At 41.0% G+C, this 25,791-nt stretch overlaps 1 protein-coding gene across 1 annotated transcript in view; it reads left to right on the top strand.

Moving 5' to 3' along the window:
- The window catches only part of amot (angiomotin), a 64,139-nt gene extending 43,184 nt beyond the window's left edge, over window positions 1-20,955 (top strand). The window contains exons 7-15 of the mRNA XM_084730417.1: window positions 185-329; window positions 3,876-3,968; window positions 4,333-4,478; window positions 11,715-11,864; window positions 12,079-12,275; window positions 17,535-17,663; window positions 18,362-18,600; window positions 18,699-18,953; window positions 19,352-20,955. Of these exons, the coding sequence (XP_084586543.1) occupies window positions 185-329; window positions 3,876-3,968; window positions 4,333-4,478; window positions 11,715-11,864; window positions 12,079-12,275; window positions 17,535-17,663; window positions 18,362-18,600; window positions 18,699-18,953; window positions 19,352-19,485 (1,488 nt within the window). The 3' untranslated portion in view covers window positions 19,486-20,955. The remainder of the gene's footprint in view (window positions 1-184; window positions 330-3,875; window positions 3,969-4,332; window positions 4,479-11,714; window positions 11,865-12,078; window positions 12,276-17,534; window positions 17,664-18,361; window positions 18,601-18,698; window positions 18,954-19,351) is intronic.
- Window positions 20,956-25,791: the final 4,836 nt, after the last annotated feature.

Here is a 25,791-nt window from a genome sequence, read left to right as displayed (position 1 = left end):
TATTTCAGCACTGTGACTATCATGCAGTTTTTTTTCCCGATGTTACTAACTGGATCTGAATGTGAATATTTAGCAGAGAAAGAAATTTTTACAACATTTGTATGAAGGTTTGATGCATCTCACTCATCTTCTTTCTCCCCGTCTTCACTTTGTTTGCCTTCATCACCCCTGTACCTGTGGGCAGTTGGAGACAGAGATCCAGCTGGTGTCGGAGGCCTATGAAAACCTTGCCAAGTCCTCCTCTAAGAGGGAGGCCCTGGAGAAAACCATGAGGAACAAGCTGGAGCTGGAGGTGCGCCGGCTGCACGACTTCAACAGGGACCTCCGAGGTAAGAAAGCAGGGAGATGCAGTAACTGCCAGGAACACACTCCTTCTGCAACTGATTCAGCATGTTACTAGACAGCTTTAACTCAGTTCATGCATGGTTTGTTTTTTACACAATTAAAAACATGTTCAGAACTGTCGTGGGGAAGAGGGCTGACAGGTTAAATATCTCCATCTTTGTCAAACCTTCTGTTCTGTAGTCATCACTGAGAGGTAGACTTAGGCAGTATCCATTTTTTCATACCTTCATACCCTCCTGGCATTTTACCAGGTCATAGGGTAGTATGATGGTATTTGTGTAAAACTTGTGTGAAACGGCTCAAGTACACTGTATTTCACTGTACTTGATACTCCCACAGTGTAGGTGGTGCTGATCGTCATAGCAACATTATTCCCACAGCTGGGAAACAGCACACACACACACACACACACACACACACACACACACACACACACACACACACACACACACACACACACACACACACAGGAGCTCCACTTTGGTCTTGAGAAGCTGCAGCCTTTATTCACAGACAAACTGTAACTTTACAGCTCTGTCAGTGGCATATTCTACCATGATGACTGCTCACCTTTCCCTCCGCTCAGTGTGCAGTCACCATAACTCTGTCACCAGTAATTAGTCTGCCCCTCGCTACACACTGATAAAACACTACTCTGAGCAGTCAGCAGTGTTTGTTAGCTTACCTTTATCATCAGGACTGAATCTAAAATAATCCAAAATGGGGACAGAGGCATTTTTCTTCTTTTTAACTTGTTAGTCTTGACACTTAATCAGCAAGATGGCATGTTTCTTCTTCTTATGAATGTTTGTCTGCTCATCTGCACTGCCATGCAGATAATGGCCCCTGGTGGTGTAAGATACACACTATAATATAGCATCTCCCATCAGTTTAAAGGGATAGTTCACCCAAAAATGCAAATTCAGTCATTATCTGCTCACCCTCATGATGATTCAAGGTCTGGTATAGGTTTTTAGTCCACAAAACACTGCTGGAATTTCACAGGAAAAAAGTGTTGCAGAATCTCCCAAACAATGAAGGTGAAGCGTGACCAGTTTTCAAACATAGCAACCAACAGAATAAAAACATGCTTTCAAAAAATCGAAAAAAACAAAAATGCAAAATTCAAAAAATGCTTTCAGGAGACTTGGATTACACCAGATGAGCAGTATGGCAGCATTTTTTGTTCGTTTTTTCCAGCTGTTTTTTACGTTTGAAAACTGGTCACCATTCACTTCTATTGTTTGGGATATTCTGCAACACTGTTTTCCTGTGAGATTCCAGCAGTGTTTTGTGGACTAAAAAACCTATCAGCATGAAGGTGAGTAGATAATGACTGAATTTTTGGTTTTGGGTGAACTATCCCTTTAATAGAAAGAGGAATGTCTGTTGTGCTGCTTCTGTTTTCGTTGGTGAGACTGACTGACAACAACACAGCAAACAATCAGTGTGGTATGAACACCTAGAAGAAAAAAGGTGCACCCACACTGACCATTTTCCTCTTCAGCACTCGCCAACACACACACACACACACACACACACACACACACACACACACACACACACACACACACACACACACTGGAGAGAATAAAGCTGCGTTCATGGCTCATAGCCCAGACTCAGGTCCACTGGGAACCTCTCACAACAAGTCACCACAGAGGCTTTTTTCTTTCCTGCCATCTCTCCTTCCTGCTTCCCTTCTTTTCCTCCCTTCATAGCTTTGGCAGACGTGTGCATGTGTAATGGATACTTTGCTCCACTTTTCTGGGTCAAAGGTCAACACATACTCACTGTAGCTATTGTTCTGGAGATCTTGAATGAAAGTTCTTTGTGCTCTGATAATAGCACTTTAGTAGAGCAAAGCTTTTTTTGTCATGTGTGTTTTTAATGCCACTGTCACATCTTTTACCATGAACCAACTCTAGTCTGGGATATGTTTCACAGGACTAATGCATAGAATATGCAAGAAATAAACAAAACCAAGAGTGCTTTTAAGAAGTATTCATTTTGGACGTGTTTGGTGTATTTTTTCTCGATTAACTATATAACAATAAATGAATCATCTTGTGCTGATTTGAGCAGAACACTACTGTTTGTGACTCATATAACCTCGGACCAAGTATTCTTGCACATACTGTTGCTAAACTCATCCTGCATCTGAACTCTCAGCGATGACTTGATACTCCTCAGAGATTCAAAACAAGTTGCTAAGCAACCAGCTCCCAGAGGTGCTTTTAATGTGGAAGGAAACAGAGACAGAGACTGTGAGACTATTGACTGTATGATAAATATCTGGACAGAACATCCAGTTCTGACAAGTGAAGCCAATGTTGAATAGCTTTAAACCTGCATTCTTGCTAATGGCCAGCAGGAGGCGACTATACTGGTTTCAATGGCAGTCTGTATGTAAACTTATGGCAAAATGAAGCTGCTTTTCATTGAGTTTATGGTCTCAATTGCTAGTTTCAAGTCTTCTTCAATACAGCATGATGTTCATTCAGTAAATTATGATCCCATTAAGAGATAAAATAGACAACAGTAAAGTAGGATATGCTTTAGGGTGGGGCTACCCTGTGATTCGGTCCAGGGCAACACCTCAGGCTCACGAGACTCAGGTCAAACTATTTAGTCGTGAGAAAGATTATGACCAGGCATGCTGCCATTTTTCCTGACAGGCCTGCAGGGGATGTGCATGTACACAGGCAGTATGTAGACCAGTAGTTGCCCTCGTGGAATCTGTGCCTGCAGGATTCCAGCGACACCCTGGCAGATTTTCTGTAGAATTTAAACAGATAGACGCATAAACCATTCACTTTTGCTCTCTCTTCACCACAGTACACCTTTTGGCATTTCAGTAGCCATGTGTCCTACCTTTTGGGCTGGTTGACTTTTCCAACAAATGTTCACACTTTGCTTTGAACTGAAATTAAACCTTAAATTTAAAAGTTCCTCTAAAATTCTCAAATATTACTTTCAGTCCAGCTTGAGGCTGGGGTAATTTTAGGTTGGTTTAATGCAGTGGTTCCCAAACTGGGGGGTGGGGGTATGAATGAGCAGGGAAGAGACAGAGAGTGAAACCAATTTAAATGAATATGATTTATGTAGGGAAAATATACATGAGCTTGCTGTTGCTATCGTGCTGACCTTTACTAAAATTCAGCTTGAATCGGGGCACCCTTGTGGTTTGGTTGGTGGAGCATGTGCCCTGTGTACTGGGGCTGCCAGTCCTCTGGGGCATGTCAGAAAAAGTTTGAAGCATTAAGAATTAAAAGCCTTTTATGTCATGTCTGTGGTTTAAATCTCATCAGTCACTTTGCAGAGTTAAAAATACTGATGGCACTTGGGACAAAGAAATTCTTAAATACATTTTTAGTTGCCAGAGGGTCTCTGTAGTACCTCCTAGAACTTAAACATGCAGTGAAGAGCTGCAGAGTTTAGGTCCTGACTAATGTGTGTGAATGTCAGCACATTAATCTTTATCTGTGTGTGTTTGTCTTGATGTGCATGTGTGTGTTGTTGTTTTACAGAGCGCATGGAGACAGCCAATAAGCAGCTTGCTGCTAAAGAGTGTGACGGCTCAGAGGACAACCGCAAAACCATCTCTCAGTTGCTTACACAGAGTGAGTAACACACACACACACACACACACACACACATACACACACACACACACACACACACACACACACACACACACACACACACACACACACACACACACACACACACACACACATACACACACACACACACAGAGCCTGGGTCTTTCAACATGTCACCTCTGGCATTCCTCAGACTCTGGACAATGTGATCATCCATCTGACTGGATGAACATCAGTTCTCTCATTGACTTGTGTTGGAATCCGTGCAAGGATTAACATGTAACATGACTGATCTGAGATGAGCAGAGAAATAAGCTTTTTAAAAACTAGAACACAAAGACATTGTGTTTGTGCATGTGTTCATGTGTGTGTTTGTGTTCAGACAAAGAAACGCTGCGTGAGAAGGAGAAACTGGAGATGGAGCTGAATGCACTGCGGTCTACCACAGAGGACCAGAGGAGACACATTGAGATCAGAGACCAGGCGCTCAACAATGCCCAGGCCAAAGTGGTGAAGCTGGAAGAGGAGGTAAGAGTCACCTGTTATCCTGGGTGGAGGAGTGAGGTTCACTGCTTGTTGTCATTTTTATCAGAGCCAGATAATCCTGATCTAGATAAAGAGGCCCAGGTGGAGCTGAGGGTGGACAATCATGGAGCAGCCACCTTCATATTTCATATTGTATTTTGACTGTGCAGTGTGCACTTACTGTTTTTATTATGGAGGGCACCTGCACAGGTAACCTGGTCATTTTATAAGGCAGCTATTGTGTATTTCTTACTGTATTTTGTACTGTGTAGTGTGTTCCTACTGCTTTTATTAAGTTAGACACCTATATTTACTGTAGTCTATATTGCACTTTAAGTTTTATTTATTGCATGTATGTGTGGGACTACAGATGGAAATTGACGTCTTGCTAAATCTGGTGCAACCATGTGTTCAGTTATTGTGAATGATCAATATCATTTCACACTGTCCTTTTATAAATCAAATAAATTATACTTCACTGAATGTGACCAGGTGTCAAGGAGTCAGTACATAAAAAACACACGCCAAAACAATTCCCACCATAATGTCTTCCTTATTAGACAAGAGACGCATTAGGCAGGCTAGAATCAGCTAAGAGCTACACAGATGGACATCTTAGGACAGACCTTTCTCCTTACTCCTATCTGAAGTTTAAGAATGACGACAACAGATTGCAGAGAACAGAGAAACCTCTACTCTTTACATGTCATGGAGGAAAGTTTCAGGTCTTAAGTTCTTAATTTGTCAGTTATCATCAGTTATACAGACGCAGTTGGCAAAGAAACTTCAGTCAGGACCGTGTTAGTCACTTTTATTTCCAGTTGCAGCAAGTAATATTTGTCATGTGGCTCTGTTCAGGGATCTCCTTCCCCTTCAATGTTAAGAATGGAAAGAGTGCAACAGCAAAGACCCCTGTAGTGTACAGAACAGAGAAAGTATCAGTGACAACAGAAATGTTATAGATAAAGACCGAGGAGCTCAGGAGCTCCTGAGGTGGCGCTCAGGTGGAGGCAAGTTGCAAAGTTGCAAGTTGCAGAGGAAGCAGCAAGGGCCAGCAGGCTAACACCAGGGACATACAGTTCTGGAGTGAGCAGCAGCCTGACTGAACACACCACATGCATAACTCTCAGCATCGGTCAACACACCATTCTGCTCCTCTGCTGTTTTCTAATAGCACATAGAGCTGATCTGTAGAATAAACTCATGAAAAGCTTTTTATGTGTTCTGTTGGATAAAAAGCAGACCATCACCTTGTATGTTGATCTGTGAGGTGGAGCTTCCCTCCTGCCTGTGTCTGCTGCTCGTCTCTCTCCCTCTCTGTACACACAACTGACACAAATATGTAGAATAAGTACGTAATTTATTTCATCAAGGGTGGGGGGATGGGGGGGGGGGGGGGGTCAGGGGAATTGAAACTGCAGGATAACAGCAGAGAGAGAAGAAGAGAAATAAAAAGAGTTGGAAAGCATGGGCTGCATATTTAGTCATTTATCAGAATCAGATCATTTATATCACACACAAATGTATTATTTATATAATTTATATTAGATCATCAGTGTATTTTCATGCCAAATTCACTCACAGAACATGAAAAGAAATGGAAGAGATGGTGAAACTGCAGAACCGTCTGTCTGAACAGTCCCGTTGGTTAATATTGGTGCTGAATGAAGGCAGGCAGTCTTCAGGGGGCTTAGGGGTGTTTCTGCATCCTGTGTGTCCTCAGTGTGAATCAGCTTAATTATGGTGCCCTGTATGAGATTTGCCAATGGGGTGCTTAGAAGGGAGTCAGCTGAGCCATCAGCTGACATGGGCTGCGTGAGATCAGCTGCTATCTGCTGATGTAAGATTCAGAAATTAAAATATAGGATTAAAGTAATACAATTAAAATATATTACTGTGATAGATGTTATTTATTTGTTCAAGTTTATTTACCCTGCTGGTCATTTTGGCACTTGTTCATGAATGTGAGCCTGCAAGTGGACGTCCAGTGAACATGAAATCAATGTGAGACTGGAAACGCCCGTAGGAGATCATGTTATTGGTTGAGTGTGAGCATGTGTGACAGACCAACAAGACTGGAACTTGTCTGCAGCTAATCTCACATACTGTTTTATGACTGTATGCTCAAGGACCTCTTGTGGTTGCTGTGATTCACAGTTTCTGAAAAACCTATATATAACCTATACTGACATACTGACTCCTCACTCCTCTTAACCAACCAGCATGCTGACTGAAGGTCAGGTTTGGTTTTTTAGTGCACAAAACACTCCTGGAGTTTCACAGGAAAACAGTGTTGCAGAATCTCCCAAACAATGGAAGTGAATGGTGACCAGTTTTTAAATGTTAAAAAACAACAGAATAAAAACATAAAATACCTCCATACTGCTTGTCTGGTGTAATCCATGTCTCCTAAAGCTCCAACATGCCAAGTTGACTAAAAAAATGTTTGCCATGTTTTTAGCCTGAATCTGTACATCTTTAGCCTGGAGCCATGTTCACATGCACACTGTCTGAACTGGGTGTGTACGGTGTGGTGGTGTGCAAACAGTGTGCCAGGACTTTAGGAGATGTGGATTATTTGGATTTTGAGGGGGAGCAGAAGCTCAGTCTGTAAGAATTTGGCTTGGGAACCAAAGTTCAAGTACGGAGTGTGGACTGGTAGCTGGAGAGGTGCCAGTTCACCTCCTGGGCACTGCCAAGGTGCCCTTGAGCAAGGCACTGAATCGCTAACTGCTTTAGGTGTCTGAGTATATGTATGTGTGCAGCCCCCTCGCTCTGACACCACTCTCAGTTGCATGTCTATAGGTCCTGTTTGTGCATGTGTGTGTATTTCAGGTCTGTGTATGTATCTACAAAATTACAACAGAGTGAAAAGAATGTAATTTCCCCTCTGGGATTAATAAAATATGCCTTCTTCTTTTTCTTCTTCTTCTTCTGCCTGATGAGCAGTTTTTTCCAGTTGTTTTTTACATTTGACAACTGCTCACCATTCACTTCTATTCTTTGGGAGATTCTGCAACACTTTTTTCCTGTGAAACTCCAGTAGTGTTTTGCGGACTAACATAATGAATCTGACCCTCAATCGGCATGAGGGTGAGTAGATAGTAACTAACTTTTTATTTTTGGCATCTCTAAGAAACTCTTAAAACTCCTAAAAGCTTTTCACTTCTCTAAAACGTTTTGTGAGTAACTCTTCTCTTCACCAGCATCTACTCTTAACTTCAAGAGGAAATTCTTTCAAAATGTCATAAATCTAAGACTGTTTGTAGACTTTGATAAGTTGGACAACCTTCTTGTAGGAAGCTTTATGAATACCTTGTCTTCACACACCTTCACAAGCAGAAGTAGAACGTATCTGTGCATGTAAACACACACACACTGCTCTACTGTGTAAAGAGGCTTTGGCTTCTCATTTGTTTCTGATTTTCAGATGTGTGAGGACTGAGGCACGCTTGCCTGCTGTGTGAAGAAAATGTAAAATCAGGTCACTTTGTTGTTTGTTTGGATTGTTGGCGAGCAGCTCGTGTCTCCTGGTTACCGATGTTTGACTTTGGTGGAAAATCTGCTCCCAGTATTCTGCCTGCTATCTGACACCAGAGTCTCTCACAGGTCTGCTGAGCTGTCTGTTTCTCTGGATATTGTCATGTCCTCTGGTGGCTGCAGAGTGAATCACAGGGTACAGAGTCTTTGGGACGTGGCTCTTCCCTTCTTCACTTTCATGTGATAATATCTACCTAATTCGCCAAATGGCTGCAAACTAAGACACGAGCCAAACTGTCCAGTAGAAGTGAAGCTGAAAGAGGGAGAGAGAGAGGGAGAGAGGGAGAGAGGGAGAGAGGGAGAGAGAGAGAGAGAGAGAGAGAGAGAGAGAGAGAAAATGTGCTCCCTCACAGATGAAACTCTTCCTGTTTTCTTTTTCACATGCTTGCAGTTGAGGTGATCACCGTGGTTACCAGGGTCCTATCTGAGTTCAGTGAGCTTGCCTCTGCTGCTGTGTTTTCTCTTCCTTCTTTTTTACTTTTCTTCCATTTTCATTCCTCTTTCTGCCCTCCTCTTGACTCTTTCTCCATCCTTTTCTTCTTTCTTTCATCTTCTGTTTCCTCTCCCTATCCATCCTTTACCTCAGCATCTTCCTCTGTCTCTCAACCTTCACTCTCTTTTCACCTGGCATCCCTCCAACCTGGCTCTGGTTTGGCCAGGATCCAGGAGGTGTTGGGGTGGGGGAGGGGAGTGGGAGTGGGGGCGGGGGTCCCGTAAAGGACAGGAAATGGTCCGGAGCCGGGCCAAAGCTAGCCTCTGATACACAACGCCTGCTTGTTGTCAGAACAAAAGAGCTGTGAGCTTTTCTCTCGCTCCGTCCTGCTCTCTGCAGAGTTTGGCCCTCAGCCTGCCTCCTCTCCTCTCCTCTCCTCTCCTCTCCTCTCCTCTCCTCTCCTCTCCTCTCCTCTCCTCTCCTCTCCTCTCCTCTCCTCTCGGTTCCTGCTCTTCCAGAGTCACTTCCATCTGAGTCAGTCTACTGAGCAGCAGTAAGGCTTCAGTTCAGAGCAGGTGGAGACTTGTGCTGTAATCTGTCCAACAAATTTGTGTTTGTTTGAACACTCAGCAGTGTAATGATGCTGTGTTAATGCACCTGGAAAAACCTCATGTCAGTAAGGCAGATCCTCCAACTCAGGACCAGAAAGTGAAATAGGTGTCAGATAAGTGAATTAAAAAGAGGTTAAAAGTTTTGATATTGAGGCATAATAATTTACATAAGAAATGAAAGCACCAGTAAACACAACTGGGCATTTTAAACAGTTAACTTCAGTGACAACGCCACAGCACTCATTGTACTTATTCATAAATAAATAAAAATAAAACCTGAGGCTGGCCGATACAGCTGAAAATTGTCATGATGCATATAGTTTTATGTCAGCTGATATCAATAATTAATGATTATTTTTAATGTCTAAAAGACCAGTAGAAGAAACATTGAATTTAACCACCTTACTTTGAATACTTTATTTATCAAGGCACACAGATAATAGACGTTAAAAACACAAAACACAAAGCTGCCATACAGATAAGCTGACCTTTCATTTTTTAGTAGTTTCTTCACCATCTGCACTCATTTCTCTCTCCACACTGTTTCTGTTAGTGCATCACATGTTGATGGTGCAACTGAACAGTGCAGCTGTTAAATGATTGGCTGTTTACTCGTCACTTGTAGAACACACTACTATCAAATGATGATTGGCTGTTTATGAACCAGTGCTTTCATTGTGGTTTGCATTTATTGACCATTTTATTGAACAGTTTTCTTATTGCTATTGATGAACATGCTTTCACTGATATGCATCACTATTGTTTTATTGCCCAGACCCAATAAATGCAGATCAAACCAAAAGGTGAATAAGGACAGTCAGTCATAGTCAGTTATAAATAAACACAGCCATGTTTTATACAGGAAAATGCAGCCAATTAAACATGGAGCTCTCCAATTTTCAGAACTTAGTTTTGTTTTCGGATGTGTGTTAACAGACATGCAGCAGAATAGTGTGTCTGTGTGAAACAGATATCAGCTCTAGTCTGCAAATGTTTAGTTTGCCAACAATATGCACAGACTGAAGTACAGCTCTATGTGTCTGCTGAATAAAAAAACAGAAATTTTACTCATGTAAAACTAAAACTTCAGAAACATAAGTAATTTTATCTCTTATGCAAAGACTTCTAAAAAGATGAAGATGGTAACATGGGATTTCTTGGTGCTCTTTTAACAGAATGTCTCTGGGTATTTGCTGTCATGTTTTTGGCCAGATTTGGTCAATAAAACAGATCAAAGTTGACAACTGGAAAGGCACTCAGAGAGCGCTGACCTCCACTGAGGCCAACTGTCCATTCTTCTTCTATGATCTGCAAATCTGCAAGTGCAGACTTCACACTCAATACTATTGCTTGTTCTTGTGAAGCATGAAGTTGGAAGATTTCCTTTATTGTCTCTCCCAGAATTTATTGCAGACATTGTACATTTGGATGTGAGGAAGATTAGAATTTTACCGTTTCAGAAAAAAAAAAGGTACAGTTGTGGCAGTGTTGTTGTTGTTGTTGTTGTTGTTGTTGTTGTTCTTCTCCCATGAAACCACTGTGCCTAAGTGCTCTATATCTTCTGCTTTCTGTGTAAAATTTGAGCAGCTACATGTGGAGGCTGAACCAGAGGATTACTGCTACCTGTCAATGTGGATTATGATGTGGAGTCATCATAGTCCTACAACTGGCTGTTTTGTCACTATTTACTGCCATCTAGTGGATTTTAAGATGTAATTTATTTTCTGGAGGCTTAATGCCCTATCTTGTAAATTTATCAAATGTAAAAAATGATTCTTGTATCCACCCCATGATTCGATAAGCTCCAAAATGTTATGGGTTCTTTGTTGGATCACACTAAACCATTTAACCAAATTTCATGAAAATCAGGCCTGCATTTTTTCAGTAATTGTGCTAACAAACAGACCAACAAACAGCACAGCAAACACTACTGAAAAACTACGACTAAGAAAGCATTTGAGGTTTCTCAGTCCAGGGGATGTATTTATAAAATGGACTTTGGATCAGTTTTAATCTCAAGAATGCTTTATGCAGAAAACCAAGTATAAATAGTTATTTATAAAACTGTGTGTTGGTGTGGAAATGATCATATCTCTAGGCAAAGTCTAGACTACTCTTGATGGTTATGTTAAAGTATTGCAGCCAAAGGTGAACTTTGCATCAGCTTTATGAGTAATTTCATAGGATTTGTTAATTAAAAGTGTGAAGAATTAATTGCAAGTGATGTGTCTATCAACCTACTGTTTAGTCCACTGAATAATACATGTTGTCTGGTGTCAGTCTCCTCAACCATCATTGTAATCTGGTTTTCTAAAAAGTTTGCTTTTCTGTTTTTTTACATGGCCTCTTCATTTCAGCTACATTATATAGGAGGAAATCATTGATTCGCTGTCAGTTTTCAGTTAGCTTGAGATTTATACAAATTTTATCCTCAGAACATGCATTAGAAAGATTTGCACAGTAGCTTTTATGAATTGAATACAGCACAGTGTCGAAAATGATCTTAAAACTAAAAACGTTTTCATAAATGAGGCCACTGGACTCCTTCTGACTACTTTGTGTGCAGCAGATAAGCTCACAGACAGTAGGATTCTGTGTGGAGGTGATTCAGCACAGCAGAGTGGCCACTAACCATGGTGCCGTCTGTGTGTGCAGCTGAAGAAGAAGCAGGTTTATGTGGAGAAGGTGGAGAGGATGCAGCAGGCTCTGGCTCAGCTGCAGGCGGCCTGTGAGAAGAGAGAACAACTGGAGCATCGCCTGCGTACGAGACTGGAGAGAGAGCTGGAGTCGCTCCGCATGCAGCAGGTAACACACCACGCACCAGCCTGTCTGTCAAAAAACACTGTTTGAATTATTTGTTTTAGTGGGAGCCTTCTTGAGTCCAGCTTTCTTCCCCTATTAAATGTTGCCATCACATAAAATGACCACTTTAGGGAGGTGACACGGTGAGAGGCAGCAATATAAATGACAGAATCCTATTCCTGTGTCCTTCTCTGCTTGTCTCCTGTGTCCGTCCCAGCGTCAGGGCAGCTCTCAGAGCAGCGGGGCGGTTCCATCAGAGTACAACGCCACAGCACTCATGGAGCACCTGAGGGAGAAGGAGGAGCGAATCCTGGCTCTGGAAGCCGACATGACCAAGTGGGAGCAGAAGTACCTGGAGGAGAGCGTGATGAGGCAGTTTGCCCTGGATGCCGCCGCCTCTGTTGCCACTCAGAGGTACATGAGCAAAGAGTTCCTGATATTTTATGTTTCAGATACTGATGTCTGTCAAACGGTGAAAAGCTCATGTTGCATTGTCAACAGTGGCAAATTATTCTCTGCTTCTTGTTCTGGTTGCTGAGGATTTTTGCAGTCAGATGGCTGTGGTGGAATGTATCCAAGTACATTCACTCAAGTACGGTTCATAAGTATAAATGTAAGGTATTTTTACTTAACTTGAGTGTATTCTTTTCATGGTACTTTGTACTCATGCTCTCAGGCAGAAATATTGTACTTTTATTATACATTTATTTGACAGCTTTAGTTATTAATTAGTTAAAGTGAAAGTGTATAAGTGCAGCTGAAATATTTAGGCAGAAAATGAATTAACTGTATTGATTGTTCAGATAATTTCTTGTGATTTCTTGAACATTTCATGATTCCAGCTTAAATGAAAAATGAAAATAATCATTCGTTGCAGTCCAATACAAAATAGTTCAAACCCACTCCAGCAGTAAAACTCTGCTTTTACATGAATGCAGGAGTCACAATCACATTTACCGAGACAAGATGTAATAATATAACACAGGGGACTATTTTTACTTTTAATACTTTGAAGTACATTTTCCTGATTATACACACATACCGTTACTGAAGTATTACTTAAGCATTTTCAGTGTAGGACTTTAACTTGTAACACAGTATTTTTACAGTGTGTTAGTAGCACTTTTGCCTGAAGGAGAAATCTGTAATATATTTACTGCTAAAATAATAAATTGACCATGAAATGTCATCACAAATCAAGGAAACAAGCCACTGTGTCCCCCTTTTGAAACTTTTATTCCAGGCTGGAAGGTTTTTGTATGTCTGTCTCAGGTTAACTACAGTTCAAATTTATGCTGAAAGAAATCATTAATAATCTTTTAGAAGGCTTAGATACATTTTAACGTTTAAATTGACATGTTAATAGTCTGGCAGGCAGTAACTGAACTGAGTGAGTCATTTCAGAGCAGTGGGCTTTGGTTTTCAGAATAACAGGCTAAACTTTAGTTTGACAGGCAACTGACAGTTACAAACAGCTGATCAACTTACAGTGGAGAAGTCGTCCTTGCTTGTTATTGTAAATTCACAATGTCCAGCACTCCTGCAGCATTTTTGCAGCCTGCAGAGCTTCCCTTAGTCTGGAGAGGAGGAGGTTGGGGGAAACAACTCACTTCACCCATAGATGGTATATTAAATAGGATTTTAGCCTATTAAATAATGGCTCCAACTCACTATTTGGACTGCAGTACTCATTTTGAGTGTGCAATGCTACATATTGATCCTTTAATTTTTTTTGTAATTATCTTTTTATTTGGAAAAGACATCAATTTTGCTTACAAATATTTTACAAGTTTCATAACTCTTTTCCAGTTTTCCTTCTTACAGTCCTCTGCATATGTACAACCCCACCCCCCCCAAAAAAAAAACTGAAAGTCGCAGTCCTCCTGTGCTGAAACTCAATCATTAGTCACCTATCAGTCCTTCACTTCCAAAGATGAAAATTCGAGTCAATCTCATAAACTATTCATCTTAATAACTTCAATCTTGCTCATCTGTGTTCTCCCACATAACAACAAGTAATCATAAAACGCTATGAACTTCTACCTTACTCTGTCAGCCATCGGGTGCACCATTTTCATACACATGGCCAACTCTTATTCCCAGGAATGGTAACTATGTACAACCAACCTGAAGGGAGCTTACATTTCTATATTTTTCTCAATGAAAGGAGAAAGGAGTTTGAAACATTAATGGAGTTATACAAAGTCTGCTCTCATTGGGGTTATGAATTCAATCCATTTGTACCAAATTTGGTAGAATTTGTCTTTTTGAGCCTTCAAAGAGTAAGTCAGTTTCTCCATCTTAAATATTTCCAAAATTACACCCTGCCAATCTTCCACTGTATGTGGTGTTGTACTTAGCCACTTTCTGGTAATTGATTTTTTACTTGCAGCCAAAAGAGCCTGCAGCAGCTTTGTATCCCTCCTCTGTTTCAGACACACAACATGGCCCAAATAAAGCATCTCTATATTCATGGGTAGATGAATTTTGAATACCGTGCACAATATTTTATGGATTCCCCCAGTATGAACTCAGTTTAGGGCATGCCCAGAATATGTGTGAATGGTTTGCCTCCACTGACCCACATTGTCTCCAACATATAGAACTTTTAGTATTATATTTTTCCTGGTGTGGGGTCTTAAAAAATCTTACTATGTTTTTCCAGCAGTGCTCCCTCCACTCCATAGAGTTAGTTGAGGACCACTGAAAGCTGCATATCTCCCCCCAAGCCTCCTCCAAAATCCCTACTCCTGCTTCTTTTTCCCATTTTTCCTTGATATACAGAGTGTTTTCATTTTGGGCCAGAAATAGAGCATTGTACAGCTTAGAAATTGATTTGGAGGGAATCGAAACAAGGGCCGACTTTAAAATCCTGAAGAACTCAGATTCTGCTTTTGAAAAATCAGCAGGTCTGCACTTCTGATTAAGATGATGGTGCAATTGGAGGTATCTGAAGAAATCCCTCTGCTCTAGGCCATGTTCATCCTGTAAATATTGAAAACTCCATATTGTGTTTTTGTGTGTAAATGAAAGATAAGTTGTAAGTCCTTTCTGTATCCAGGATTCAAATCTTTTGTCTCCTCTATTAGGGATTAATTCTGTATCATAAGCACACCATCTAAAGAGCCTGAGCATGTTATATTTCATATGATTTAATCACTTTTTGCCATATCTTCAGCGTAAAATTGATCCAGGGGTTGTTCCTCTCTTCCAATTGAGCCATCAAACCTCTATCTGCAATTACAGCCTGCAGAGGGAAATTTAAACTGATTTCAGATTCTAGTTCCTTCCATCTGGCTTTATATTCACTGTTGCACCAATACAGTAAAGGGGTTAGCTGTGAGGCATAAAAATATTTTTTTAAACAAGGGAGTGCCACTCCTCCTCTTTCTTTTCTCAACTGTAGAATATTAAATCGAATTCTGGGTTTCTTTCCTTGCCAGATAAATTTGGAAATCCATTTATCCAATTCTCTGAATTGGTTGTCATTTATTTTCATTGGTAAAGTCCGAAAAATATATAATAGCTTTGGGAGAGTGTTCATTTTGATCGCGCTAATCCTTGAATTTAGATTTAGAAAGGGGATGAGATTCCATCGGTGTAGGTCTGATTTTATCTTCTGCGATAAGGGCCCATAATTTGCTTGTGACAATTTTGAAAGGTCTTTTGTTTGCATTATTTCTAGGTATTTTAATGATTCAGCTCCCCAGTCAAGGTTATATTTGTCTTGTAAGCTCTTTGGAGCAGTGAAGTTTAAAGTCATCACCTGTGTCTTTGATACATTGAGCTTGTACCCTGATAGGTTTCCATAATCGGTCAACAGTGTCATCAAACCTGAGAAGGATTTCTCTGGCTCCCTCAGAATAACTAAAACATCATCCGCAAAAAGCATTGCCCTCTGTTCAATCCCCTCCACTTCAACACCTCCAATAGCATCACTCTGTCTCATTAATTGTCCTAGGGGTTCAATAAATAAAGCAAAAAGGAGGTGGGATAATGGGCAGCCCTTCCTCGTTCCCTTCTCCAAAATAAAAGAGTTGGAAAGGTCCCCGTTAACTTTAATCCGTGCCGTAGGTTTATCATAAAGGGTCTGAATAATTCTTATAAACTTATCCTGGAAGTCGAATTTTCCCATGACCTTATATAAAAATAACCATCTAACGGAGTCAAAGGCTTTCTCTGCGTCTAAACCTACCATCACTGCATTTGTCTTGTCCTTCTTTATTTGTTCTAGTATATGTAAAGTTCTTCTTATATTGTCCAGAGTCTGTCTGTGTCGGATAAATCCTGTTTGATCTAAATGGATGAGATTGGGTAAGAGTGTTTCTAGTCTGCGGGCTAAGATAGACGTAAACAACTTGTAATCAACATTGAGAACACTGACAGGCTGATAGTTACCACATACTTGTTTGTCTTTTTGCTCTTTGCGAATGACTGATATAATTGCTTCCCTCCAAGAGGGTGGAAGTTCTCCTTTCTGTAAAACCCAGTTAAACGTGTTAAGTAGTAATGGTGATAGTTGTGGCTTCAAGACCTTATACCACTCTGAAGTGAAGCCATCAGAGCCTGAAGACTTACCAGTTCAGTTTAGAAATGGCTAAAGTCAATTCTTTTACAGTAATTGCAATTGCCTTGCAATTTTTTAATTTCCTGTTTCAAATTAGACTTTATTTTATTACTGTCAGCTAATTGTAGCTTTTTTAATCTCCCCTGTAGGTCTGCTAATTTTTGTCCTTTTGCCTTTAGTGTGTCCCACAAAATTACTGGTGATACTTCCCCTGAGTCATTAAGGTCAAGGTGATCTCTAATGTCCTCCTTTAGCTTCTCCAATAATTTTGAGTCATTGAGTTTGGTCGAATTCAGCCTCCATACAGTTTTCTTTATTTTCCTTCCTAGAGCTAATGACATAGAAATAGGGCTATGGTCTGACAGGTCAATTGTTGCAATATTACAATCTTTAATCCTAAATTTCTCCGAGCTGAAGATAAAAAAGTAATCCAACCTTGAGTGAACTGAATGCGGGAAGAAATAGTGTGTATAATCTCTACTAGTCGGATGTAATTCTCTCCACACATCTATGATGCCCAACTCCCCCACCAGTGCTCTCAGTTTCCTGGTCAGAGATCGATTCTGTATAGTTGCTCTTGAAGAATCTAGCATCGGGTTCAGCCTGATGTTAAAATCCCCCCTGCATATTATCACTCCCTGAGAATTAACCATTAAGTCAAAGACATGTCTGTACAATAACCAGTCACCTCCCGGTGGAACATAAACATGCAGTAAAGTTATTATAGACCCCTCTATTCTCCCAGTGATCTTAATAAATCTTCCTCCTTCATCTACAGTCTCTGACATGTGTTCATAAGCAGTTGCATTTGATATAAGGATAGCAACACCTCTTTTGTGGCCTGAATATTGTTCCTATAAGTAAAAGATCTGAATACTTCCTCCATTGGACTGGAATTTGGATCATGCTCACCAGAATCACTAGAATGGCCTGAATGGCATTCTAGTCCTGTTAATGGTATTATTGTTTTATTTAACATAGTTTGAAGCACTGTGAATGGCCTGGTGTGAACACCCCTCCCAGGATGAGATTGAGTGTGCAGTGCTGTGTATGAGCTGTATTTGAACCCTGTTGTAATCTATGAGAGGACACATCCTGTTCTGCAGGGACACGTCTGCAGCTGTGATCAGCCACTCTCCCAGCAGCAGCTACGACACATCAGTGGAGGCTCGAATCCAAAAGGAAGAAGAGGAGATTCTCATGGCCAACCGGCGCTGTTTGGACATGGAGAGCAGGTAAAGGACTGTGCACCTACATGCAGCCTCCCTGAGATCTGGACATGTAAATATATAAATGCATAGAGTCAAAAGACAACTCTCAGGATGTGTTTTTGTGTTCAGGTCAGGGCTTTAGATTCTCCTGTGTGTCTGGAGAACAGTTTCTTTGTTTCCACTCTCTCCAGAGGCAAACACATAGGACATCAGTTAATCTATATGTAGCAATTCAGTGAGCTTTTAGATGGACGGCTGTTTGACTTTGGCCCTATTTAGACAGTCTATAGTACATGGAGCAAATGCATTTAGTGCATTTCCAATTCCACTTTTACAAGTTAGACAGTACATAATCTGGGTGCAAAGTAAGGTGTTTTGAGTGTAACACAATTAGAATTTCATCTACCATTCCCTTTAAGACTCTTAGAGGCCCTGCCTCTAGTGCACTGATGTTTAATAACAGATTCACCAGTTGACCCACTGGTAGTGATGTGCAGATCACAGTTAAAACAGGCCCTGCAGCTCAGGATTTATTCGACTGCTTTACTCCAGACACTTTCACTGTATTTTTATCTGAAGATCAACACATCCATGGACGCACAGATGGGTGCAACTTACACAAAGTGGGCACTGGGTGAGAACAAGATGACTGTGTGGGGTCTCACTGTCCTGCAGTAACTGGGGGTCCATGTTTGTCCTCTCTCTTGTCCTGCCTGATCCAGGATAAAGAACCTCCATGCACAGATCATAGAGAAGGACGCTATGATCAAAGTTCTTCACCAGCGCTCCAGGAAGGAGCCCATCAAGTCAGATGCCCCATCTGCCATGAGGCCCTCCAAGTCCCTGATGTCCATCTCCAATACAGGCTCCGGTGGCTCTGGACTGCTGTCTCACAGTCTGGGACTCAGCAGCTCGCCCATCACTGAAGAACGCAAGGACACAAGCTGGAAGGGTAGTCTGGGTAAGAACTCGCTCACAGTGTTTACCATGGCAGGAACAACATCCGATCTGTTGCTGTCACGTGTTTCCATCTAACCATTGTTCTTCATGTTTCTTTAGGGGTCCTGCTGGGTCCTGAGTTTCGTACAGAGTCTCTCAGGACGGAATCCATCTCATCGTCCCCCTCCCCGGTACTTCCCTCCACCCCGATGACCGCAGGCCACTCAAAGACAGGCAGCAGGGACAGCTGCACGCAGACCGACAAGGGCCCAAGTCAGGACACCAGCAAGCCCAGCACTCCGGCCCTGCAGAGCATGACGCTGCCCGCCCGCCTGTCCAGCCCCAGCCCCGTCTACATCCCCGACCGCCTCGCAGGTGAGACATGTCAGTGTGAGCAGGGAGGTGACCCACAGTATGTAGTCGGAGTCTTACACCTCTTCCAATAGTGGGTTTAGCAATTGATTCCAGTGTGTCCTCAACAGAAGAGCCTAATACTTTTATTTTTAAAAAAAGTTAGCTAACTTCACACGGGACACAAAGACCAGTATTCTGAGTGAAAGTCCTGCTAAATTTCTCCCAAGAGCCAGTCTACACTGAAGCTCAGAGCCAATCAGAGCAAAGTAAGGCAGGACTAGGCGGAACATTTCAGTCATGAATGATTAGTTTTTTACTGCGCTGTAGAACGGATACAGGTTCTTCATATGAGATGAGAGTTTTGGATCATCAGAAATGCTGACTCATCATATGTGATGTTCTGTGTTCTCTCTGCACAGATGTTCCAGTGTTTCATAGCAGCACTCTGGAGCGCAGGCTCCCTGTCCAGTCCCACCCACAGCTACCAGCCCCTCCTCCAGCCCCGCTCACCCAACAGGAAGTGGACAACGACATGGTGGAGATCCTCATCTGACCCCCACCCCCCACAAAAAACATCATCCAAACAAATGATTGGATGAGCAGCTCCATCAGCCAGACATGTCAGTCATCCAAGGTCATGGTCCAAACCTGCAGCTTCATCTGTGTTTGACTGACCCACACCAAGAGACATCTTCATGCTCATATGTTTACATGTGCATCCATGAGACATTTCCTTTATTCCTTCACTGAGTCGCTGTCCACATCACCTGAGGAACAGTCAGATATCAGAAGCAGAAAACAGATGTGTGATGGCCTTCTGTCTCATCTCAGCTTTTGCAGTTTTCCTCAATGCGTGTCTTATATGAAGTGGTGACTGGAACTTAAACATGTCAAAGTTCAGAGCCTCATATTTATTTTTCTGATGCAACCTTTGTCTTCAGCGCTTTCTACTTCACAGTAATGATGATGGATTGTGCTCTGGCGACTGATGTTTGAAGTTATGTTCAAATCAATCAAGATGTACAGTTTGCTTTATGAAAGTTGACGCATTATTGAGAAGGAAACTAAAGGAGTGGGCAAAGCTGAAAGCCAAATGTTCAAATTCAACATAGTAAGTATACACATCCATATAGACAAATGTATTTTAATGTTTTCATTTCAGGTGAAGGATTCCTCCTCTTGTTCCTGTCATGTGACTCTCTGGGTTGCTGACTAAGGCTTTGTTTAAATGCACTACTTGTTGACCTGGGGGGAGGGGGGTTAGTGTCATTGTTACTGTGTGTACAGACTAATAGTAACCACATTACTAACTGCAGTACCAACAGCATTTCAGCACATTTGTGAACGTTTGCTTAGCATGTAGCATCTGTTTCCTTTCCAACATGCAGGCAAATGATGAATGATGAGCAACCTGGCCTTTTTACAAGGGTGTAGCTGTAAGAGAAGCAGCTAGTTACCTGGACAGGTGTCAGACAGGTGTAAACTCTCCTGTACAGTGTTGTTGAGGCTGGTGATCTCCATTGGACCAAATGTATTGGCTACCTTTATGTTGCATTTATTGCACTACTTAATTTTTATTACTACTTATTACTTTAAGACATCTGACATTAGTATTGTATTTATGTGTAATGTTTTTTTTTTTTTTTTTTACCGTATTTAGAAATGGCACTTGGGTAATCAGTTGAGTGGGTATCACATTGTGTATGTACTGTAATGGCCTGTGTGACTGTGTGGAAGGATCCTCAAATCTGAGTGGCTGTATTTGGTACTGGCACAGCCGTCACATGGTGCAAAGAACGTTTAGTGACGGTGACCCTTGTGGCACTTTGATTCCAGGCAGCTCGATCTGATGAACTTTCCCTTTTCTGTTGTCCAGCTGACTCAGCCCTCAGCTCCCCCTCTGCCTCCTCCCTGTGCACCAAGCTGGAGAGTGGCAGCAGATAGAACAGTGGATCCATCTGCTCTCACTGGCAACAGATGTTCTCATCAGATGCATTTGAAAATATACAGAAGCAATCAAAAGTTTGTACACGTTTCTCACAGTGTTTGGTTCAGATAGCAACAGTGTGCACAGCTGTCATCAAAAGCAAAAGATGGCTGCTGTAGAATCTAAAATATCAAAGATAGGGCTGGGTATCAGTTCAATGTTTACATTAAGAATTGACCCCAAATTAGTTACATTAATCATGTAGTTTTTATTAAACATGACCTGAACAACAGGCAGGCTGTAGACTCTCCCACACATCTGCAGGAGAAAAGACAGATATTAAAAGATCAATTTTTGGATTTTATGAATCAATATCAGACCAGAAAAAGGAAATTGCACAGAGTCTTACAGATAAATAATAAATAACAATAAACAAGATAGAATTAATTAAAATAACAATTACTAGATGAATTTAAAAAGGGTTGAGGGACGACTTTCAGAGAAGTAAAATTCTTCTGTGAGCAAGGAGAGAACTAAAAGAAATAATGTGTAATTGCCTTGAAGTGCCAATTTTTCACCTGAGTCAGGCACTCACAGAAATAACTATCCCCAGTGACCTCAGAATTTTTTTTAAAAACTGAAGACCAGAAGTTTATTAATTCTGGGCATGACCAGAACATGTGTTAGGACAGCTGTCACATTTGTATATTTTAGATTCTTAAAAAGCAAAAACATATTTTGCATTATTTTCACATTATTTGCGTATTAAATAATTCCACATTTCATAGTTTTGATGTCTCCAGGATTAACCTACATGTAGAAAAATAATAGAAATTAAGAAAACATATTGATTGAGAAGATGTGTCCAAACTTTTGACTGGTGCAGTATTCATGGGTGAACTCCACAGTGAGATTGTGTGCTATATTGAAAACACTTTGAGAAAAATGTCTTTGATTTGAATAACGGGAAACGTTCAACAGACTTTCTTGTTGAAACCTGAAGTCAAAGTGCAGCAGGAGTCTGTAGGAACAGAGTTCCTCTTGAAACATCCCTGGACGAGTACACCTGTGCAGGTTGTGTTGGATCCAGCAGGTTAGCAGCTGACCTCGTCTGTGCCATGAAGGGCGTTGTTAGTGTTTTGGGAACATGGTGCCCACTGTACCACTTCAGTGTTGGGCCTTAGCAACAAGAGGGGGAGGCGTCTGCCTGCAGGACCCCACTTGCTGGGGTCACTCTCAAACAGCAAACCCTTAAAGTTGTTCATTCAGCACTTCACTCAGCATGCTTAAAGGGATAGTTTATCCAAAAATGAAAATTAAGTCATTCATTTAAGGAGCAGGAACCAGATGGAGAGTTTATCTGTTAGTATTTTCACAAAATCAACATACACACTCCTTATTGTGAATATTTCTACAGGCACTTGTATTATTGCACCTCCATCCATCTGAGCTGTCAGTAAAAAAAAAACAGGACTGACTGGGGGTCTGATCTGAGATGACAGCAGCTTCATGTAAACATGAAACTTATGGAACGATTGACTACATCTGCTTGATCATCCTGTCAAGCATTAGTTTGATTATCAGGCTGGTACATGACTTAACTCTATGCACAGTGGAGTGTTGGGTGTTGACTGTGAATGTCCACTGGACTACAGAGGGAGCCTCAAGGTTCCACATCTCTGGATTTTGACCAAAGGTAACAAAATGGAGTGGTACTCATCCCTGTCATCTAAAACCTAGTGTAAACTCTAGAAAAGCTCCATCTTAAAAATGCATCACATGTTCAGTCTTACAGTCAGGTGAAATGATATTCAGGTGGGTGAGGTCATTCCCCTGGTTTCAACTGTTTTGTTAAAATACGTGAGAATGTTTTGAGACTCATTCAGTATTTTGGCGTGTCACTCTTTTACAGAAATGTATAATCAATGTACAAAATCTACCTGAGTGATTTGATGCTGGTGACAGAAGTTGCTGGTTCAACCTATTTTAAAATGAACATTAAAGGACCAGTGTGTAGGATTTAGTGGCATGTGGTGGTGAGTTTGTAAATTGCAACCAAGTAAATATAACTGGCCTACCCCTCCAAGCATGAAGGAGAAACTGTGGTGGCTGTGAAAAATGCAAAAGACCCTCCTTAGAGCCAGTGTTTTTGTCTCTTTTGGGCTTCTGTAGAAACATGGCGAGAGGAGCCGCTCCCTCTGTAGATATAAAGGGCTCATTCTAAGTTAACAGAAACACAATGATTCTTATTTGTGGGTGATTATATACTAATGAAAACACTTGTGAATATTAAAATGAATTTTTGACATATACTGCCAATAGATTCCCCTAAATCTGACACACTGGACCCTTAAATCAAACCACAAAGTCAAGAATAACTGATCCTTTTGCTAAATCAAATGTTTAAATCTTAGATTTCCAGTTAGGTTCATGTAGTTAGATTAAAGATGTCCACTGAAAACCAAAAATGTTGGACCAAAGAAGCTACTAGTGGTCAGCTAACCCATGTCGTCAGTAGGACGATGTCACTAAAGACTGTTTGATTCATTAGGAATGCACTGAAGTACCATTTTAGTGAGGAAAAAGGACACAGACCACTAATTAACCTCATCCGCCAAAATGAATGGTATTTTTCTCCACTACACAAATCTACAGTCTGTGTGTGAGTCATTTGAAAGTCACGTTGCTTTTCTTCCTGACACAGAACGTGCAGCAAATATCCTGACTGAACATGTTTCAGTCCTCTGCTGTTCTGCTGTCCGCTCCCACGTCAGTGCTGGTGGAGAAAATCCCTGGTGAATGTAAAAGTCTGTTACTGGTTGTGATGTCTTGTTCATGGTTGTGATGAAAGCATCACAGGACTGGATACAAAAAGCACAATTCCAGTGTTAACTAATCACTAATGTTTTACATCAGCAGCACGTTATGAAGTGTCCTTTAGGCTGGAACTGTAAAACATGACTCACACTGTCATGTGGCTCAGCTGAAAGACAAAGGACCCTGTGCTGAGTGTGAGGCCTCAGGTGGGAGAGCTGCAGCTTCACAGTCTGCCATTAAAGGGATAGTTCACCCAAAAATGAAAATTCAGTCATCATCTACTCCCTCTCATGCTGATTGAAGATCAGGTTTAGTTTGTTAGTCCACAAAACACTGCTGGAGTTTCACAGGAAAACAGTGTTGCAGAATCTCCCAAACAATGGAAGTGATAATGACTGAATTTTCATTTTTGGTTGAACGAGCCCTTCAATTTCAGATTGACCAGCATGAACTGTAGGCAGGTTTTAGGTTTTGAATGGTGTATAAAAAACCCATTATCTTAAAGTTAAAAGAAATGTTAAATTGTAGCTTCAAAAAGTCAAGCATTTTTCTGTTCTCTGTCTTAAAACACATTTCACAGAATGCTCTCATGTGACTGATATTTTTAGGAGCAGCCTGTTTTAATCAGATCAGAACATGATGAAATGCCAAACACTGAAAGGATGGTCAGAGGAGTTCTGTGTCATTTTCTGAAAAACACATAATGTAGTGTTGCATTGTTGGTCTTCTAAGCATAAATGCCAATTCTCAAACTGGTCATAGTTTCAGCTCTGCTACAGGCACATTCAGGCAAATTCTTGTAGGTGAGGAAATATTTTTGCACTGGCACTTAAATGAATTGCTTCTATGTGTCTGTGTTTTGAATCAGGAGTGCAGCTGAGCATCAGAAACTTTCAGTAACTGACAGATCTGTGCCTTCATCTCACCTGAGTCCTCAAGCACAGGCCTTGGTCCTGCTTTTTCTGTAAGGAAATCAAACTTTGAAGCCATTTTCTTCACTCAGCCTATGCAGTTATTTCTTCAAAAAACAGTCCAATCATGTCAAAGTGCCTCCACACCTGATGACTATTAGAGGTTGTCATATTTGTCTTCATGAGACACACAGGTCATAAAATGTTTTGTGTGCTGCCACTTCAGTCAGTGAATCAGTGTTGTCTGTTAGCATGTGGAGCGAATCATCAGCTGTCATTTCCTGAATGTACAAACAGGTGAACAAACCCTCCACTCATTCTCGAGGACTGATTACTCCAACTGAAGCTCAAAGTATCCACTTCGAGCAGTTAGCAATGTTTACCAGCTGTAAAAATGTCTGTATTGTATTTGTATTACATTGTATGTCATTTTGTCATTGCTGTACAATCATCACAGATCACGTAAAAGAAATTTTCTAATTAATCATTGGTTCCTTTACAACATTCATCTCATACAGTCTTATATTATGGTATGAAGTCATTTAATTTTCTTTCTGCATACTTTTTTCTGTCAAACTCCAAAAAAAACAGTCTCCAAATTGTTTCATAAATGAGTTAAGTTAGAATTAATTTAATTCTTTTGTTAAATAAATTAATGCTGAGACTTAAAGATTGTGCCTGGTGTTTAGTTACATCTACATGCACCCACTTCAGTACACATAAGTCTCCATATTACACATACTATAAGACAGTGGTGTGCAAACGTTTTGGCATACACCTCCTTCAGAGGCCCCCCATCCCCACAGTTATTATCAATCGTTAAAGATAACTGGGAAGCACCCACTGCTGTAGGGATCAGAGGTGGGACAAAGTCATGGTTTTCCAAGTCACAAGGAAGTCTTAAATCCTAAACTTTGAGTTTTGAGTCCCAACAAGTCATGAAGCGTTCTTAATCAAATGAGATGCCATTTAAACAACAAAGCCTTGACTCATGGTTCTTTGTTCAACTTCAAATGTTGAATGAAAGGTCACGGTTCTCTCCTGCAACTTGATTAGACGCTGTCAGATTGATTCAAACCAGTGGTAGAAAGAGCACTGAAAATCTGTACTCAAGTAGTTACATTACTACAATATTACTCAATTACAAGTAAAAGTACTGGTGTACTGTAAAATACTTAATGCTCAGATTTTTAGTACTTCTTAA

This window comes from Lutjanus erythropterus, chromosome 11 (genome assembly GCF_056507025.1).
Source record: "Lutjanus erythropterus isolate fLutEry1 chromosome 11, fLutEry1.hap2, whole genome shotgun sequence".
Classification (NCBI taxonomy): Eukaryota; Metazoa; Chordata; class Actinopteri; order Lutjaniformes; family Lutjanidae; genus Lutjanus; species Lutjanus erythropterus.
This window is presented reverse-complemented; position numbering and strand designations above follow the sequence as displayed.